At 45.5% G+C, this 20,835-nt stretch overlaps 1 protein-coding gene across 3 annotated transcripts in view; it reads right to left on the bottom strand.

The window, feature by feature from the left end:
• Positions 1-20,631, bottom strand: part of LOC142589950 (uncharacterized) — a 66,688-nt gene extending 46,057 nt beyond the window's left edge. The window contains exons 1-9 of one of the 3 annotated variants that reach the window (XM_075701680.1): positions 20,329-20,631; positions 19,128-19,180; positions 16,231-16,324; positions 14,949-15,017; positions 14,757-14,825; positions 10,549-10,653; positions 7,371-7,632; positions 3,523-3,802; positions 1,459-1,570 (exon numbers count right to left, since the gene is read on the bottom strand). In XM_075701680.1, coding sequence (XP_075557795.1) covers positions 1,459-1,570; positions 3,523-3,802; positions 7,371-7,632; positions 10,549-10,653; positions 14,757-14,825; positions 14,949-15,017; positions 16,231-16,324; positions 19,128-19,180; positions 20,329-20,364 — 1,080 coding nt within the window. In that variant the 5' untranslated portion in view covers positions 20,365-20,631. Of the gene's footprint in view, positions 1-1,458; positions 1,571-3,522; positions 3,803-7,370; positions 7,633-10,548; positions 10,654-14,756; positions 14,872-14,948; positions 15,018-16,230; positions 16,325-19,127; positions 19,181-20,328 lie in introns of those variants that run through there. The other 2 variants (XM_075701681.1, XM_075701683.1) reach the window with 2 other exon arrangements.
• Between the last annotated feature and the right edge of the window lie 204 nt (positions 20,632-20,835).

Raw genomic sequence — 20,835 nt, 5'->3', positions numbered from 1 at the left:
TAATTATATATAGCGGTAGATAATTATAATTATAATAATTATTATAATAATAAGCGGTAATTATATATAGCGGTTCTAAAGGAACCAAATATTACACATGGCAAGTTTCGGGAACCTTTATTCAGCCAACGCGGCCCAAATGCGAAAACATACTTTGGAATCCCTGACGTCACGCTGACGTACCGGCGCTGAGGTTTTGGCTCGAAATTCAAATGCTGATATTTGGACCTTCATTTTCTAATCTAATAATCAAACCATTTTTTTTAAATGACTGCCTGCAGGGTTCTCAAACAATGCTTCATTAGTCTAAACTGATTTATCATTTCGCTTTAGTGTCCCTTTAAAGAACATGCTTTGGTGTAAAGCAGGTGCCCGAAGCCCCTGCAAGTGCCAGGAGTTTGTCATCCCTGGACGCCCCTTATAGCTGGTGTTCAAATCGCACCTCCAGCAACCTTAGAGATTTATATATTTTTTTTTCCTTCTAAGTGAATGTATATCTTCTATAACAAAAATATGGTGAGGGAACAAGAAAGGGATGTGCATTCTGCATTTTTCGAATTATGGAAATTGGGGTCTATGTTGCAGCCGGAGGCATCATTTTCTTCGACTTCTGATCATGAAAAATAAGTTTCAGAATACCATCCAGGGTGCATCGGAATCAAGTATATACGGTCGGTCTTGTACAAGTACGGGACAGTATTTGCATTCCAATGTCATCGGAATGCAGCTGCCAAAGCTGGCAATCGCACCCACGACTTCGAGCTCAGCAGCACACCACCACTGCCAATTGAGCAACTATGGTGGTTAGTGACTCGTTAACTATAACTCCTCAAAAATTGGCTTACATAAGCATAAACATGAGGAAAAAAAAAGACAACTAAAGGTTGCTTGGCATAAGTGCAACTGTAAGATCTCGCAACAGCAAGTTCAGGTGTAGCTAACATGCGTTACTACTAATCAATCACTGCTTCCAGTGCACACTGGGAAACTTTCACTAACAAGGTGCAGACCAGCAGGGTACAGATACTATGTACCATCTCAGTGCCTCCTGCAGCATGCTGTAGTAGAGCCATCTAACATGCATTTGGCGAATGAAAGATGTAGCCTCCGAGATTTCAATGCACAACGCTGAGCTTTACTAACCTTTACTGTGTTAGACATACGACACACAAGAGGCTCCAGACAAGATAACATGAAGCGATGCAAACAGTAGACTGCTATTGCAAGCAACATTTTGCGTGATTTAAGCATGGAGGCACATATGACATGCAACACGTTTTAGAGAAGATGACACAAAAGAGTACAAACATTATTTTGCTATTGCAAGTAAAATTTTGCATGACCACACATCTCGGAGGCAGATATGACACACAAGAGGCTTCAGACAAAGAGGCTTCCTAAACCAGTGGAAACACCAAGCCTAACTAGCCATAGCAAGTAAAGGGCCGGTTTACTCACTTCGGGGACAACATATGCGGCTATAACTGTCCTTTCTGCAAACGAAAGGTTTCCAAATGTCCTCTTCGTAGCCTCCAGAAGCTTTTGCAGCTGGCTCATAAATGCGGGCAACCTGAATGAAAAATAGTATGCAATGATGGACATAGTAAATTTTAGGAATGCCAGAAATGTATTTTTACAACAGTGACCGTTCTGGGAACTTTCAGTTATGAACGTGCCTGTACATCTTCCAAGAAGACATGCCAGAAGCTGCACTGCTTATTTCTAGTTGCTTTGGGTAACTGCACAGAGTTTGCCAAGTGCCTCATCAGTGCTCATAATAGTCGTAAGCGTGAAGGATAGTGCTAGAGAATTGCAGTGGAGGCATACTTCTTTTTTACTAGAGTTAAACCTCGATATAACAAAGTCGGTAAAATCAGCAATTTGCTTTGTTCTATCATTACATTAAGATTCACCCCTTTATGCAAATAAGTACAGTTGCCAATGGATATTGCTTGCACGGAAGGGTGGCAACATTTTCAAAGTTACCGGGCAATCGAAAAAAAGGAAATATGAAGGAGAAAAAAAAAAGTTTATTGTGTTGAATTTGAGAGCTGGCGACGAAAGATGCTGCTTCTTGCAGCGTCGACAGTATCTTCACGTTGGTGGTATGAAGCGAAGCCGGCCACGCTTTCGTGTCCGCTCCACCCCTGCAGCTGATGGTGTCGCTCGCAGTGGGACAATGCTATCATGAAAATCACTGGCAGTGGAGAGTGAATGCTTTCTCTGCCTCTCCCTTCAGTGCATCTCCGACACCCGAGATTACGCAACCGCCAGTACTAAGTGTGCGGGAGGACCACACAGCGTGCATGATGCCACGCCATCTCGGCGTGCTTACTCTTTGCGCACACGGAAGATTGCTCCTGAAACGGGAGGCACGGGCTGCGTATACATTAAGACGTGCTGAGAGACACGCGAAGTGATGGCCGTACCAAAAAGGATGCACGCCAACCTGCGCCCCTCCTCCTCCTCCTCCCTCGCACGTGGTTGATCGCATTACCGCAAGCTCGCTCCCCCTCTCCCTTTTCTCATGAGGGAACAAGACCGCACTCGTCAAGCCACCATCATTCTCAGCTCACTTTCGCACGCCTCCACTTGCACCCAAAGCATACAGAGCACAAGGCACAATATGATCTCATCGCACTTGGACTTGATATGGAACATGATGCTGCTCCGCTTTGGCGATCACTATTGGGTCACACAACGCACGATTTGGCAGTTGCGTTCACAAGCAGCGGCTAGTAATTCAGCCATTTGACCATTTGTATCCACAAAAGTTCCCATTTATTGTGTCAGCATCCCTCTGTGGCGGCAGCGAAATTTAGTTGTATTGAAATAGTGTATAAACACACTTCGTTACATGGAAATTCCAAATACATGGACAGGAAGTTATAAAAAGTTAAATAGTTGGTTATATGGAGAATTTTATTATATTGAAATTCGTTATATGGAGGCTCAGCTGTACTACTGATGTTAACACAAATCTGGGTTACGAAATCCAGGGTCTGAAGGAGTCTCGTGTGGTCGGGAAGAGTCACGACAAATAAATGACAATGCCGACCAAGAACTTAAAAAAAAAAACATTTTCTGGAAAAAATTTTGGCTGCCACATGGGAGTCAAAACGGAAGCTCTCACACGGCAGTGTAGCTGGTCATTAGAGGATATGGTGCAAGTCTCAGCAGTTCACCATCGTTTTTCAGCACACCGCTGGCTGCACCCAATTTTGGGAGGACATGCTGACAAGCCGTGCGTTCCAAGTCATGCATCACTTCCGGCGAGCATTAACAGTGGTCTTCTTTTTTTTCAGTTTCGGTATAAGAAAAAGTAACGCCTGTTTTTGCAAGCTTCTCATGACGCATCCACTCGTATTTCAGACGTAAAATTTTAAACAAGGGGCTGCTCCACATCTACATTATTTGAAACCAGGCTCTTTGTGCTTTTCGAAAATTTCTTGAACGCTGGCCTTTAGTTGCTGCTATGCAATTATCAGTGGGCAAAAGCAGCCATCGTGAATACAGTCTCACCTCGAGACGCAGTGCATGACGATCTGCTGTCTCTCGTCTCGTGAGAGCAGGTGCTTATGCCGCGAGGAAACACCGCACAGGAGCAGCAGCTTGGAGGCCCCAACAGCACACTCTCGCAGTGCCTGGCCCACGACATAGCAGAGGCGTGCGGGACTCGCCGTGGGCGACACAGATCCTTCCGCGGCGGCGCCTTCTGCTCCGCTGCCGCTGGATGGAGCACTGAAGCAGTCTGCCACAATCGCGGCACACTGGTGCATTTCATTGATAAGTGACACCACACCTGCACCGGAAAAAAAATGGTGCGAAGCGGAAGGTATTGGTCGGGGGAGACTCTCGGTGGTTTCACAGTTCAATGGCAGGCATTGCCGCTGCAATGAGCGCGGTTAACCCTTTGTGGAGAAGCGTTGCCTGCAGGAAACCAACCAAAACTAATTCTTGCCGAGTTTTGGTTTTGAGTATAGAGTTTTTGGCTTTGGTCAACACTGAATGATAGGCGGCAGGGGTGCGATCGGAGATCGCTATTCGGAATGTGCATTGAGTTTTGCCTCACGCTGTTGGCCTAGGCCCCACTGACGTTGTCAGCTGCGAGGCGGGGTCACGTTTTTGGGGGCAGTAAAATGACGACGCACCCCTGCCAATCATTTCAAAAGTGAGCACGTCGTCTAAGTGCATAATGCGATGAGAAGTGTTCCGTTCGAGCGATGATGCGCTTGCTACAAGACAAGCTGCGCAGGGCATGTCTAGCAGACTGGATTGGATCCAAACAGTGGCTGCGGCTGCATTATGACACGTTCGGATCCAATCCATAGTCTAATTCAAGAAAATGGTGTTTGCAATGGGAGCTTCGGTTGTTGCGTTGGCTTTCCTCGAGGAGGAAGCAGGGGGGTTGGAGGTGCGAAATGTGTTTGGAGAGATGGCTGGAAGTTAATTCTGGTGTTACTTTGTTTCTCGAAACGATAAGTGCGTCAAACAGCTCCCTCTGGCGCGCTGAGACCCAGGGGCCCAGTGGGACATTGCGGTGCAACGTGCTGTTGCCTCTTGAAAAGCATGCCACTTTACCGCCATTCTTTTTTCCCCCTGCCGTGCCTGACACCACTTAATGACCATGCAGAGAAACTAATAGTAATAAATAGTAGTAGACATACGAATTACTACTTGAGAATGTGTTTAAGCTTAAGAAAAAGAAATACATTTTTTTCAATTAAATCTTTTATTCATTAGAAGGCATAAACCTTCAGTTTTCTTTAATACATTGTCCCACACATACCACAAATGAGGGACGCCCACTTCCAGGGAGTTCCCCGCTCGCCGCCAATTGGCTGCCCTCTCCCTCCCATTCTCACAAATTTTGCAGACCATCCACTCTGTGACGTTGCAGCAACTGAACGCGTTCTGCGCTGAACAAAGATCTCCGATCGCACCCCAGGTGTGATTTGTTGGATTAGAGCAGGAACAGAGGAGAAAAACCCGATGCAAGATCCCCGGCTATGCTGGTTATCAGACAGGTAACGCAGCGCAAATGCAATGTACACCTCCGTTTCACATTCGATGAGAACTCTCTGCCCAAGTTCCACAGAAGACCATAGCTGGCTAAAGGTGAAGCTCGCTTTTGGTGTCCTGCCTGGTGTTGCCCACAGGTAATCAACATATTGATGAAAAGGCTTCCACAAAATATTTTTGTTCTTTTCGTTTGATACCTGTATCCTTGTACTTTGTACAATTAAATGACAAATCAGGTATTTTTATGTCTCATCTTTAAAAGGTCAAAGTATCATTATGAGCAAGAACAAGCTTGTACCATTAAAATAGGCTTCAACGAGTGTTACACCCAACTTATTCTTTTTTTTATGCCCCAATGACTACATGCTTTCTCACACTTTTTCCAATTCAGCCGTGAATATGCAGCAACCTCACCAACCTTCGGCGGTATTGCATAGTGCAATTTGTCACGGAAATAACACTTGGCACTTCCAAGTAATCCACCTGGAAAGGCGTAATCACACTACAGTTGAACCTCGCGATAAGAAAATTGGCGAGGAATGCGAAAAGATTCGCTTTCGCGAGAATTTCGTTGTTGCAAAAGGAGACAACACAGATATGTAATGCATGGCAGAACAAAACTTTACTGTCAAAATTCCGTTAGCTTACTTTGCAAGCTTTGCTCGAGGATATAGAACCGCACTGCCACACCGCAGTATTCTCGGTCAATTGCTTTAGGAGTTACGATCACTTTTGCGGGATTTTGCGTAACTTGGCACCAGACGCAGAGCAGCAGTGCATGCAGCACCATTTCTCCCGTGCGTGCTGTTGCCCGTAGGCACCGATGCGTCCGTTGCCGAGAGCAAAAGTGATCATATCACGTGCACCTGAAGGCAAACGATGGGGATAATGACCCTCTCGCGTGAATCTACGTCCGGTGCCAAATCTGCACACGATGCCTGACGGGTGGCACCAAAACCAGCATTCTTGAAGCAAGAGATGCGTATTCCCAGACGACTGCTCAATCGTGGCCCGATGCGTCACACTCCATATGTTGCGACCACCATCTCGGGCGCCATAAACAATTCCACGTCGGTGGCACGTTGATTTCCTTGTTCCTGCTGCATTTTTCTCACCGAGGCCGCACATTACGCAGTGCATTGCCGCGATCGGCGATTGTTATTCGAAACGCGTGTTCAGTTTGCGTTCAGTTTCGCCTGACACGATTGGTCTAGGTCTCGCCGAGTCGTCAGCCGCAGGGAACGCAAACTGAACGCGCGCTTCGAACAATAATCTACGATCTTGCCTAGTAGGCGTACAAAACCCGCTGTAAGATGGCGGTAGCAACATGCATGCCACTTCAAACGGGCGATCAACAAACAAGATGGCGGCCATGATGTGTTTCCAGTGCACTGATCGCTTCCAGAGCTTGGTTGTTCATGTGATCAAAAATGGCCGCACCCACACAAGTGTAATGTGGCAGTATTTTACGCAATTTTAGTGCACAACAATCGCATTTAAGCACATTTTGGAGCCTGATAGCCTCATGTGAGTAGGTAATATGTGGAGTTATGTTCTGGCAAATTTCGTTGATGCGGGATTGCAGTACAGCGACATTTCGTGGCTGAGAGGTACGAAATGAACTGAATCTTATGGACATTCGCCGGGGATACGAAAATGTTTCGTTGTCGCGAGAATTTCGTTGTGGGATTTCGTTATCGCGGGTTTTGACCGCATCTGCTGTGGAGAGAAATTAACGCAACAAAAGACAACACACACTGGTAGGGAAGATGAAGACAAGCGCTACTGACAATGGCTTAATAGCAGCAAGAAGGGTTTAACACACACACACACACACACACACACACACACACACACACACACACACACACACACACACACACACACACACACACACACACACACACACACACACACACACACACATATATATATAACCTTGCCATGCACATGCATCAGCTATACAGCAATATTACAGGAAGAACAGGTGTACAGCGAAGACGGTTATACAAGAAGTCATTTTCTGAGGGAAGTAATGCAATTGACACCTCACTTACACGCCAATCTGTTCTTTTTGATAAGCTGTCCTGTCAGTACACATCTAAAGTACAACTGCCCACTTGCACAATAAAATTGGCTCTGTCAGCTCCACCTCTGCCATATTTCCATTTCTACTCCTCTTTCCCCACACTCTTGACTGATGTTCAAGAGCCAACCGTGCGATAAGACAGTTACGGTATGGTAAGCAGGCTTTCCCTCTTCTCTGTCAACCAATCGGTCAGTCATGCATCTGGCTCAAGTCGAGACGTCCTGTCAATGTCACGCATGAATTCACCGGTTCTACTCACGCTGCTTAACGGCCATGCTGCGCAGGAAGAGCTCGCAGAGGTCGACGAGACGCTCGAATCCGACGGCAGCCGGCGGGCTCAGCAGCGAGACGCATGCCTTCGCTGCCTCCTCGGTCAGCGTCGGCGGCAGGCAGTCGGCGTAGGCGTAGTGCAACGCTGCTGCGACGACGTCCTCGGGTAACCCATCCAGTGGGCTGGGCTTGCCTGCGGCCCATTCCACGGCTGGACAGCTTAGCCGAAGCAGGGTCAGGTGAACTGGGAACTGCGCAAGGAAGAGTGGAATGCGGTGTCGATACAGCTGGCTGGGCTTTTGCTTCAAAGCACAGGGGTGTAACAATGGAAGGCGGTGGAGTTAAAAGGCATAGAAATGATTACAGCCAAAGGTTTGACAAATTCTTATCTGGCTTGGTTAGGTACACAGCCAGAAATGACTAAAGTCTTGTTTAGGGTCTGGTGAAAGCTCATCTGACTGAGGATGATTATCGACTAGCTGTGTAGAGCACTAACACCGCCAAGTAAAGAAAACAACATGGTCAAAAAGATATGTAAAATAATGAACTAGCCATTTTTCCTGGTGGTCTAGATGGTCTAATTGGTGTCACTGACTGGCTTATTAATCGATTGATTGATCGATCGGTTGAGGACCTGCATTGTTGTTTCTTCACCCTTGTCTGTAGTGCCATCCTCACTTCTAACAGACTGAGAGGTTCATCGACTGGACTGAGAGATTCATTGAGTGATCAACTGAAAGCAGGGGCATCAAGTCAATGCAATCTAGTTTGTCTGAATAGTGTGTATGACCAACTGAATGTTCGATTGACCGACCAATTGACTGAGCATGTGTGGTGTCATCTCCGCGCTTGTCTGCTGCCCTATTCACCATTCTAATGGACTGATTGATTTAGTGATTTTAAAGCTGTCAAGCCAACACCTGGGTTTTAAAGGAAGCCATATTAGGAGGGCTTCAGATTATTTCACCAGTTGGGAATCTTTTACTAGCACCTAACTCAAAGAACAAGAGCATCTTTTTTTTTTTTCTTTAATGGTTCGCTCACTGAAACCTGTGATGCTCCTCGCAACACGAACTGGTAGCGCAAATGCACTGAAAATAAAAAGCTAATGAAGAGCTTTTAACTTGCACTGCCATATTTGCTAGCGATACAAAGGCCCACGACAAATAATAAAGTGATATGCAGCCTCAAAATAACACAAAATTGTGGAACCTCAACTTGCATGAGTTAAGTTGGAACCTGCATGGGTTCTGAGGAACCCACACGAGTTTTTAAAGGAACTTAAATTCGAAAAACTAGTCATTTCAGTCCAGATGTTCTGAATGATGTGATTGACTGACTGATTATTTGAAAGAATTGATCTAGCACCTGTGGTGTCACCTTTCTTTGCCTTGTTGCAGTGCACTTCTTCTGGACCTTTTAAAAAAACCTGTATGGGTCGCTCAGAAATTTTTCTTCCGACAGTGAAACTTTCCTTCTGACAAACCCACAGTACAAGTTCTACGAAAGGAAAGCTTTGCTGTTGGAAGAAAAATTTGTCCTGATCCGGTTCCCTCCTCATCTTTGTTCCTGCAAATTTGGCAACCTGCCGGTAATTTTCACATTTGATAGAACTGTATATGCCAGTGCGAATGCTTATGCTAGCAAAAAAAAAAGGTGTTCTTACATAATGTTGCATTAGAAAATTTCTCAGCTTCAACTCGTGATGGAATCTGGTAATCCAAAGCACTTGGTTGTTTTCATGCCCCACAAGCTGTCCATTTCTTGCTTCGCGGCATACTTACGCCTCACTTGCTTAGTGCACCAATGTTCCACACCTCCTCCTCGTCGACGCAAAGTTTTTGCCCCCAGAGTCATGGGGGCAGCTGATGTGTGCGCATCTGCTCTCACATTTACAAGCAATGTGCTGCTAGATGATGTCACACAAGCACTTGAAGATGTGCTAGCTGCCATGGGGAGAGTGTTAAGGTTGGCACTTAGACATTTCTTCTATGCTCGGAACGAATGCATCTAGAGGTGGTGGCAATGTAGTCCTTACCTCTCAGCGTAGTCCTTAGCTTCTCATGTGGGTTCACCTCCAGGTTTTTAGGCCCCATATGCTAGTGCTGCTAAAATGCAACGAGTACAGACTTTTCTTTTCAGTTACAGCGATAGGCTGCCAGTCATGACCTGCTAGTGCCTGCCTGCTACGTGCACTCCAACTCACTTTTATTTTTATGCAGACTTCTCGTGATCCGGGTCTCCTGAGGGTGAAGAGGTTAATCCTTTGACGGTCAATTACGTAAATATACAGCGCTGCAAACAAGTCCGAAAATGCTCGATGCCATATATTTACGGCACCATCTGTACGTTTAAAAAGCACGCCAATTTCCTAACTTTTTCTTTTCTGTTATGTGCTGCCACTATGTGGGGATACAGGGCATTTTTTTCGCACACCTCCCTCTATCGGTTTTCGTTGCATGATTTGTTTTAGCGCTAGTTTGCTCCCGCACGTCTATATACCACCGCTTGTGCATTGGAGTGCGTACGGACGGCCGTTTGGATGTTGTTTTGCGGGCGGTTTCGGCTCTTTGCACTCGCGAAACTGATGGCTATCTCGTTCCCAATCACTCAAAGGGCGACCTCTTGTTTCTCGCTCGTTTAGTGCTCACAGGGGTGCGCATAGGAAGGATGCCGCCGTGCATGCGTTTCCGTTTCTTTTCCTTTTTTTAAGAGTCACGAAAAATAATTGCCCTAGCTGGTTGGCGATAAGATAAAGATTAGCGGAAGTTTGTCACACATGTTGCTTCTTTTGATGGGCACACAACCCAAACAGTTTTCTTGAGTGCGCGCACCTACGCAGTTCAATTACACTATGGACACAAGTGTAAGAGCAGGAACATTTGAGGCTTGCGAAATTGTGCGAATTTTCAAAGCCCTGAACTATGTGCATAAAAATGCATCAAACTTTTAATTCTGATAAGTTTATTTCCTTTTTTATTGTTGTTATTCATGAATGAAGAGTGCATATATACCAAAGCAAAATATTTTTTTTCTCCCTTTACGGTCACCCTAGAAAAATTACTGTAATTTTTCTCGAAATAGGTCCCCAATAAGAATCGGAATCTGCAATAAAAAAAATCGACCCTGAAAGGGTTAAAGATACAGCCCGCTGTAACGTGCCGCACCTCTTTTCCACCTTTGGCGGTGATGACGGCGTCAGAAAAGTATCCTTCCTCCAGGGCGGGCAGGTAGGAGAAGGGCTCGTCCCAGCCGACTTCCTTCTCGGCGAGCTGCGCAATGACAGAATTGACAACGCTCAGGATGACGAAGCTTGTGCATGCTCTCATGCATGCAGATGCACCGGTGTAATTTTCGACTAACAGGCACATCACTGCCACTTTGTCGCAGCTACGCTGAGGCGTAGCCACAAATCCCAAGACAGGCAGGATGCCTTTGCACCCTATGAACCGGCTTAACACATTCGCTGCCAGCCCTGCTGCACTGTGCAACTCTTCAAAGGTTTTGGCCGTGACGTAATTGCTATAAAAGCGTTTTCCCCATTTGTTGGTGCCAAGAGAAGCCCGGCGCAAGAATATTTTTTATGACATCCGATAATTTTGTTGCCTCACTGCAAGAATGCATTCAACGGGCCCTGGTTTTATGTAGTGTCACACTACAGAGCCCTGTTTTCAAAGCAGTTTAACTAGAAGAAAACAGTGGTGAACATGGAACACAAAGGAAGTTAACACGACTGTAAGAGTGATTATGCACCGACTTTCTGAAATCTCTACACTGCTGTACATTATAGCAGTGTTCCTTAAGCAGAACGAGAGGGCAAGGGTCACAAACTGGTTTGATTAGGTATTGTTGCATATACGCGTTCAACACCGCCAAGCATGAGACTACCGGCTATAGCCCTTTCTTCCCGCTGTACGCACGTCCACCCTGGTACAGGATCGACACGGTTTTCCCTTTCTGTAGCCATGAAAATCCTACTGTCGCTGAGACCCTCTGCCTTGCCGAAGAGGTGCGTCGTACTGCTCGTTTAGGCACTTTGGCATTGCAGGACAAATCAAAAGCATGCTACGACATTCGCCACCGTCCGGTAACCCATCGCCCTGTTGGTGTAATGTGGCTATGGACTCCTGCGTGGAAACGCGGTTTATACCAAAAGCTTTTTACCACCTACGATGGACTGTTTGTTATTTTTAACAGAGTCACGGCGGTCACCTATAATATAACTTGTTTTTCAGAGAGTGGTAGAACGGCTACCAAGACCCAAGTGGTCCATGTCGCCCGCTTGAAATTGTGCACGCCAAGACAAATGGATTGACTCGCCCGGTGGGTTTCAGCTGCAACAAGAGGAATGTTGCATATACGTGTGAGAACAACGAAGACCGGTGAACGTGCTTGTGGCCCCGAGTTTGGAATGAGGAAGAGGACGACGTTGAGATCTTCAACCAGCTGGCTGCTCTTGAGCTCACCTTTGCGACCTAAAATAAACGGCCCCCTTCAGCCTTAGGGTGATAAATGGTCTCCTTTGCGTGTAACAATGTTACTAACAGAGTTCAAATTACCAAAAACACAGGCGTACACAATGACAAGACGCCAGAGAGATTAACTCTGACTCCCAGAAATACTTTAATGCGCACCCAAAGCATGGTACTACATGAACACTTCTGCACTCCACCCCCATTGGTAGATGGCCACTGTGACTGCACGTCGAACCCACAACCTTGTTGCTCGCTAGCAGAATATCACAGCTACCAAGCCCCTTCAGCGGTTGGCATTAACAGGGGACAAGCTACATGAATCAGTTACAATGTTTGCAAGGGTTCTGCAAAAGTCCTACTTGTATATTAGCAGTGTACTTGAGAGCCACGTATTATACGTCAATTTTGTCCACTTAGACGTACTATGAGATGCAGTTTACAGAATTGTGATAACATTTTTCATTGCTGAGTTACAAAGTTGTAAACTTGACAGTTGCATTTCCCGAAAATTAACAATATCGAAAAATTTTTTCATAAAGATTGGCGGCCTAAATCAAAACACCGCTTCCTGCAGTTACTAGATTCTTTGCTAGTTAAGAAATAATGCACCAAGAGTGGAAAAATAATGATTCAAACCAGTTCGAACCAGGTTATGCTTCCTCAGACCCAGCACAATTTTAGTGATACATCACCTCTTTTAAAATCAGTTGTTACTGCCAACCCGGTCTGTTACAATTCTGAAAAAGTGCTTGCTCTATCAGACAGCACGGGCACATGCTCGTATCAGCACCTCCATATATGTGCATAGAGAATCCATTTCTGCATTTCGTTCTGATAAAAGCATATTTGGTTTTCCTAAACACATAGATACAAGTTTAACAACAAAGGACGGTTTCTCGCCTTCACTTATAATCATGGACCGTCACGTCGTCTGGTGCCATTTGAAATGAGCAACATATTTATATTTTGTCATAGGTGCCGATGCAGCAATATGTCTCACACAAAGTATCAATTTTATTGAAAACCAGAGGCAAGAAGGTTATGTGCTAGACATATGGTGTCGTCTGCATCTATCTTTGTGTTATACAGTCAAAACCCACGATAACTAAATCCCGCATCAACAAAATTCTCAGGAAAACGAAATATTTACGTATCCCTGGGGAGTGCCCATAGGATTCAATGCATTTCGTACCTCTCTACAACGAAGTGTCACTGTAGTACAATCCCACATCAACGAAATTTGCTGGAGTGTAATTCACCGTATTACCTACTCGTGCAAGGCTAGCAGGCTCCAAAATGTGCTCAAATGCGATTGCTTTGCACTAAAACTGCGCAAAGCACCAGCACGTTACATTTGTGTGGGTGCCGCCATTTTTATTTACAAAAGCAACCAAGTGACGGAAGCGAAAGTGATCATGTGCACTGGAAACACTTCATGGCTGCTATCTTCGTTGTTGATCGTCCATTTGAAGCAGCACGCATCTTGCTACTGACATGTGACGATAGTTCCTGAAGGCCTAGTGCAGTGCATAATGTGCACTTCGGTAAGAAAGATGCAACAGAAACAAGGACATTTACATCCCACTGACGTGGAATTGCTTACGGCGCTTGAGATGGCGGTCGCAACATGGAATGTGAGGCATCAGGCCGTGATTGAGCGATCGTCCGGGAATATGCATCCCTTGCTTCGAGAACAGTGGGTTCTGTGCCGCCCGACAGGCATCGCGTGTGGGTTTGGCACCGGACGTAGATTTACGTGAAGGGGCTGAAATCTCGATCAATTACCTTCGGGTATACGAGATACGATGACTTTCGCGCTCGGCACTGGACGTGTCGGCGTCTGTGGGCTACGGCGCGTGCTGGAGAAATGCTGCCGCGTGTGTGGAGCGCTGCCGCTCTGCGTCCGGCGCCAGGAGACGAAAAAGCTCACAAAAGTGATTGTGTCTCCCAAAGCAATTGACCAAGAATACTGCTCCAGGGCAGTGGTGCTACTGCTGATCGACGCATGGGGCAGTGCACTTTGTATTGTCATCGGCAATGCAGTTCTATATCCTCGAGCAGAGCTTGCCAAGGTAGGCTAACGGAATTTGGACAGCAAAGTTTCGTGCTGCGACGCAATACGTATCTGCACTGTGCTGATATTGCAGCAACCAAATTCTCGTGAAAGTGAATCATTTCACACTGCCCGCCAATTTTGTTATTGTGAGGTTCCACTGCACCACATTATTTTAGCTTATCATTCCTGGTTTAACCTTGAAAATGATGAAAGATGGTGTCCATGAAGAGGTTAAGAATTAAAAAAAAAAAAGCAGAAACTCGGTTTGTACAAAAAAACTTAGTGCTTCTCCTGAGGTGCATGGAAAGACTCAAAACAGGCATGTGTGCTGTTCTTCAGGTCCCAAGTAATCACACACACAAAAAAGAAATCATATTGTGGAAGCTGCTTCAGTCTACATACCAGTGTGATCAAAAGGTCTATATAGGTCCATCACGACTGGCAAAATGTTTAACAGTCACCAATTTCAAACGCTTACAAGTGTATTACTAACATGCCTGGCTGTCCAACAAGACAATATTGAACCACACTTACAGTGCTGCCAGTTTTCATATGACAGTAAGCTCGTGTGCATCTACAAGTGAGCTAGCGTGGTTGAGCTACAAGTGCAGGCAATATTTAAATAAAATTCCCAAAAAAAGGTGGCCAACGTGAACCAAAAAACTGTTACCTTTTTTTCAGCTTCGTTCAGCAGTGAAAAAAATTGCGACATTCCATTTCTGTACTGGTGCACACATATACATAAATTTTTTTCAGTTTTCGGTGTTTCAGCTTGGTTGATATCCTGGCTGAAAGTATCTCCTAAATAAACATAAATAAGTAAATAAAACAGCATGACACTCACTTTGACACATTGCAGCACGCACCACCCCTCGTAGATGAGGTTGATGCCATCTTCATCCGCATGCGCTACCTGCAAGCAAGAAACGTCACCGCTGAAACACGGCATGCGAACGCTTCTGCAATACCCAAGAACATGTTAGCTGACTGCGGCACAAAAAAAAGAAGAAATCAGCCCCAACATCGAGCAGCTCACCCGAAATTCGATCATGTGTCCAGCAAACGTTCCGAAGAACCGTATGTAGTGCGGGTTGCCGAGGAAAACCTGAGGACAGAAGACGAGTTTACACTTTTTGGAAACTGCACATATCAAAATTATGTGCAAGATGGAAAAGCTTTAAAGAATCCATGTGGAGCTGACTGTGAATACTTACGCCTGACCTACTTTCACACTGTAGAACAGATTTTGCAGAGGAAGGAAAGTCAGGGGAAGTTGTGTTGTCTATACTATTATATTTATATAATTTATTAATTTTATATATTATACTAACTGCTGAAAACCTTAAACGCTAATGTCATTCCCGCATCACTACATGGACATACTTAACGACATAAATGACATTTGAGGCGTAGTCTGTTTGCACAACCCTTTCAGTTGCTTACTCTTGTTCCCAATGTTGGTCCTAACGGCTGCATTTGAAAGATGCATTTCTGAGGTAAATTGAAACAATTCTGCATAAAATATGCCTCCAGTTGTTTTTCGCATTATTTCTTTAAACTCTTGCATAATAATGTTTTTTTTCATCTTCAAGCACCCTGTATTCACTGTAGCCGTCATCATCACAACATTTGTCGTCGTTAAAAGTGTGCATATAGCAGTAATCTCACAAATAATTGCATTAGGAAACTTCTGGCACTAGACGTTAGTGGCATTAACCTTATAAAAACCGGAGTCACGGCACTTCATGACCGAGACCCGTACGGTCACTGCTTTTAATAGAATGGTGGTGGCAAGCAGATGTAATAAGAAATTGTAGACCATAGCCTCCGAGACATTTATTTTCTTTTTTTTTTTTTTTGGTGCTCTTTTCCCTAAGAACCCCAGCTGCTGAACCATGTGAGCATTTCTATCAATAAGGAAAGTTTTGCCTTCCAGCTGCAAATATTCCGTTATTGAAAAACCATCCTTGTTGCTCAAACTTATATCATTACTTTTTTAACAAAAAGCCAACGTTTAAGGAAGTGCAGGAGGCTTCCATACTTCACAACAGAATAGCTCCCAACTATCCCAACACTTGGTTTTGGCAACCTTCAAAAATATTTGCATATGGATGGACACGTTCAGCCTGTTTGTTCTTTCCAGTTTACAAGTGCTATTTGCAGTAAAAACGTGCAAACATCCTGCTTGCGTATCATCGCCTTTTCTGAAATTAATTACTGCCAACCAGGCCACCAATTCATCCCTCTTGCTGCCCATGTCCGATTTTCCTTTCGTGAAAGGCAAGCAATTTTCGGTTACTCGACCAAGCGTCACACACCTCGTAGGTCTCGCAGCTGAAGAAAGGCATCTGGGCTGCATGGTCCGGGATCGTCCACGACAGGTCGCCGCTTTCGTCCAATGTGAAAACGGTGCTGGGCATAGCATAGGTAAAGGTTGAGCTTATCTTAACTTCAAGTGCACCAACTGACAGGTTCTTTTTTCCTATTTTTTTTATGTGAAGATGTACTATACAGCAATCCTTAAAGCCAAATAGCAGCGATGGCTACACCTTTTCACTAATAATTCACAAAGAGTAATGACAATAAGAAGAAGCTGTACATTGCTGTACAATAAAAGGACTTCCATGCTGAGTTGGAGGAAGCTGCTTAGGCTTCGAAATAAGCGAACAATGCACACTTGGCATCAAAAGTTTACAGACCACACGACAAAAGGAAAAACTGAATATTCCTGCCAACTAGGCACACAGTTTGGTGCTATCAAGATTTTCAACCTGTACTCGTATATGAAAACAACATAGTGTTGTACAGTTTCAAACTACTGGCTGTCGTCAATTTAACATTTTCACGGAAGATGCGCTCCGTAAGCTTTCGAAGCCGCCTGCACATGCTTAGCAAAGGTAAAGCCCCACAACGAAAAGTTTGCAGTACCGCAATACAATGCCGGTAAGTGTGAAGATGCCCACATCTATAAATTGTCCATAAGAGTGAAAATGTCTGCAGGCACCGAGTCCCCCGACGCATGAAATATGCCACTTCAGGATCGCCGGCATCACTTCGGCTGCTGACCGAAGCTACTGTTCTGCAATTGCCAGTGCATTACGGTACTGCCAAAGCCTATGAGCACGCACAATCTAGGGGCTGCAGCTTTGGCTAAGGACTCTCCATGCGACATTATGTGCATTGCAGTGAAAGCAACAGGGTTCAAGGCTGTAAGAGGAAGCAGCAAAAGTGCTCAATGGAGAGACTGTGGCAAACTACTCAGAAAAGTGCCCACGTGTGCGGCATACACCCTGCCGGGACCAGGGTGTATGCCTGTGAGTTCCTTTCATCTGGATACAAGTTTTTAATATGTATATTTAGTTGTGTCCTATGTTCCTGAGCTTACTTCAAGTTTCCTAAAGGAATACCGACAAGAAAATTTTGTGTTCTAAGTTTTTTTTTTTTTTTCGTAGGTACCTGTTGACTCCAGAGAATGACAGAAAATTTAGATACTTGGTAGGGACTCGCGTTAGAAAAAAATTTAGGGGTGCAGACACGGATGCAAGAAGAACAAAATGGACAACACAAACACCGTTCTTCACTAGTGTTGTCAGTTTCCCTCACCGTGTGTCCCTGTCTACATGCCTAACTTTTTTTCTAACATGTTGACTCTACAATCATGGTACGAAGCCTCAATTCCTTTTTTTTTTCTATTGAAATGAGGGAATATAATGAGGAACCTCCAGAACAAGCCAAATGTAATTAATTACAGCACATTTTGCATGACTAATTAAAAACGCGTGCTAAGTGCAGAGCAGCTTTGGACATCGGGAAGGAGACTATTCACATCACCGAAAGCAGAAGTGGCGGTCACCATGTGGCATCCCAAACAATCCACGAATGAGCCAGTCCGCTCGGTGTGGTGGTTGAAGGCCATAAAATGACCATGTCGCCGAAAGCTGCCAAGTGCACCCTTCCAACTGAGCACTTCTGTTGGAAATGCAAGGAAACGTGCTTTCCTCTTATCCCGTCAAGTACTGAAGGGACTCGGCGATTCACAGTATGACCATTGTGTGTGCATGCATGCGTCAGTAGACTATGAGCTACATCAGGTTTCAGCAATGTGAACAGCCTCCTTTGTGTCATGCCCGAAACCGCAGTAATAATTTGTTGCACTCTTGGGGCATTGAAGCTCCGTAGCTTAATCACTGGGTCGACAGCTATTGAATAAAGAAATAAAAACGAGAGACACATTTTCTGCCAGTACTTCTTTAAATGTTTTGTTTCGTGCGTCACCTTTCTCTGCTTGTTAAGGGCTGCTCGCAAACCCTTCAGCAAAGCCAAGCTGCTTCAGCCCATAAGCATAGGCATGCTTATGCAGCAAGGGCAAGATGCTTACAGGCACGTAAGCATGAAATGAGCAGCAAGCTGTCTCAGTTGCTATAAGGCGACTTAGTGCCAGGTCACATCTCATGATGATGAAACCTCCCATAAGTGAGCTTCAGGACACAAATGTGGACAACTGTCATACTTAAGCACATTAGTGAAAGGGAAGAACTGTCATCCACCCGACCGTATATAGCTTCGCGCCACAACTGAGTGAATGACAATTCATCCACTTTACACACCTTCCTCTACCTTTCGGGCTTCCGCAAAACTGAGTTATTTTCAATACTGCCACTCTCAGTTGAGAGCATAGCAGGTGGGCATTACAAGGACAATCATGTTTAAAAAGAAAAAAAGAAAAAAAAAGAATCGAATTGAATCATATTAGGTTTTCCACCGCGGATTAGCGGATGCCCTCACGGCCAAATTTTGGTTCAACGTCGCCGACTCGCCGAAAGTCAGGCGTCACACTAGGTCTGTTCAATTACACGTGGTTCACTGTCACCACGATCCTTTAGTCCCTAATGCAAAAGCCCCAAGGTACCACTGCTTTCACCTGAGATGCAACACAGCTACAGGCAGGCCGCGGAAAACTTTTGTCCTCTGCTTGAATAGTGATCCAGCAGCGACACGCATTGTCTCGCAGGTGACGCTCGCCGAGGTAATGTTTGTCAAGAAAAAAAAAAAAAAAGCGGCTTCACGCGCTCGGTCACTGACCGATTAGGCCGAGCAGACGATGCGGCCTATATGTCGGCAGTCGGTTGAAAGGCGAGTGTGACCACGCAGTTCCGAAACTGGCAACAACAACAACAACAAAAACAACAAGCGAATAGGAAGAACATCAAATTACCCTTCCACTTCTGTAACTTCCGTGCCCGCCGCGAGTGATATGCATTTCGTAATCTGCAAAAATAAAAAAAGAAGAAAAAAAGTGAGAGAGAGAAAAAAAAGAGAGAGAGAGAGATGAAAATGCACGCAAGTGAGACGCCGAACGCGACCTACGTTCCGAGCACGGTAGCATGCAGTCAACAGTTGTGAATGGAACAGCTTATAGTGCCTAGAATATACTGCTAGGCTAATTCACGCCTGCACGCTAAGCGAAACTAGCGATGACTCAAATTACTCGTGCGTGCTTTCCAACTTGCAATCATCGGTCATTTCATTCGACGCAAGCCGACTATTCTACCGGGCGTCAAATTTGGGCACGCGCTGCTTTAATACTTTTTTTTTTCCTAGAATTTTCTAGCTCGGCGTTGTGTCCGACATCGCCTACCGATGAGCGCGTAACCGGACCCAATTTTATGAGTCGATGAAGCATTTTTTTTTTTTTTGAGCGAACAAATCAGTAGCAGGGGTTACGCGTCGGAAACTCAGTTATCAGTCGCACTAGTCGACGCACTCGGCCGTGGCGTCAAAACACAGGGGTTGCCGTAAACGCTGGCGGGCTTGGGGAGTGTAACTGCGCGTAGGAGCAGCGGACGCCGCATCACGCAAAGAAACAGAAACTAGCTAGGAATAAAACCCTGAAAGAAAACGGCGCTTGAGCACCGCGACAAAACCAACTAGCCTCTGAGGGCGATATTAGTTCACTCGCCATCGGTAAAGTTCCACAATGCTAGCGCAGCGTATCTCGATCAGCTGTATACGACGACAAAAAAATATAAAAACAAAAGGCCGCCTGGGGAAGAAAAAAAGCGATAGCCGCCAAAATCTTCCTCGCTGCTCTATTGGTTTCTCTCGGACGACTTGCTAGGTTCCTCTAATCTTATCGCGAGCCTCCCTTTAGGAGAAGATAGGCCGCTAGAGGCAACAATACAGAGATTTTAACGACGACTCAGGAAGTAAACAAACCGCCTGCAGGGAATACTAAAATGTCACTGCGGCGACGAAGCCCTGTACAAGAGACCACACTCGAGACGCTCGGGCGCTTAACGAATGCGTGCATGCAAACTATAGCTGGCTGTTTGTGAAAGATCAAAGAATCGGCTTCGCTTCGGCACTACTCCCGGCGCAAGAAACGGGCCGGGAAGCGAGTATCCGAAATTATTTACCTTCCAGCTTCCGCAGTAGATCTCTTCGTCCGCCATTTTTACCTAATGGCAGTGGCGATGGCGCTGGCGTTGTTTCCAGAAGTGGCGTTGCTAGGCGGCAGCAGACGACATGAGACGACCGCAGTTTTTTATGCAGGCGACCAACGCTGCGGGGAAAGTACGGGACCGCTGACGTACTTAATAATTGTTGGCAGCACCCGATTTCACACAACTACCGTGTTGTGCGCATGGCCCGCGTAATTGGTGCGAAGTGAAATTAGGAGCGGTAAACCGGCCCAGCTTTGACATACGCCGGTGGTGTAGCTGGAGAACTCGGAAGCTTGCACTCTAAAAAACCATATAGCTTATTGTAAGAAACTCTACACTAAAAAACGGGGCTTTGGGGCTTTTCTTGTCACCAAACGATAATCGTCACCTTCTTGCACGTCTTTCCTCCCATAGAGTTTCATGTTTCCTTCCGGCATTTCCATCCTCACGGGTCGCAAACGACATGCGCGTTATCAGCCG

This window comes from Dermacentor variabilis, chromosome 8 (assembly GCF_050947875.1).
Source record: "Dermacentor variabilis isolate Ectoservices chromosome 8, ASM5094787v1, whole genome shotgun sequence".
In the NCBI taxonomy this organism is placed as follows: domain Eukaryota; kingdom Metazoa; phylum Arthropoda; class Arachnida; order Ixodida; family Ixodidae; genus Dermacentor; species Dermacentor variabilis.
The sequence above is the reverse complement of the archived record's forward strand: the minus strand, read 5'-3'. Positions and strand labels throughout refer to the sequence as shown.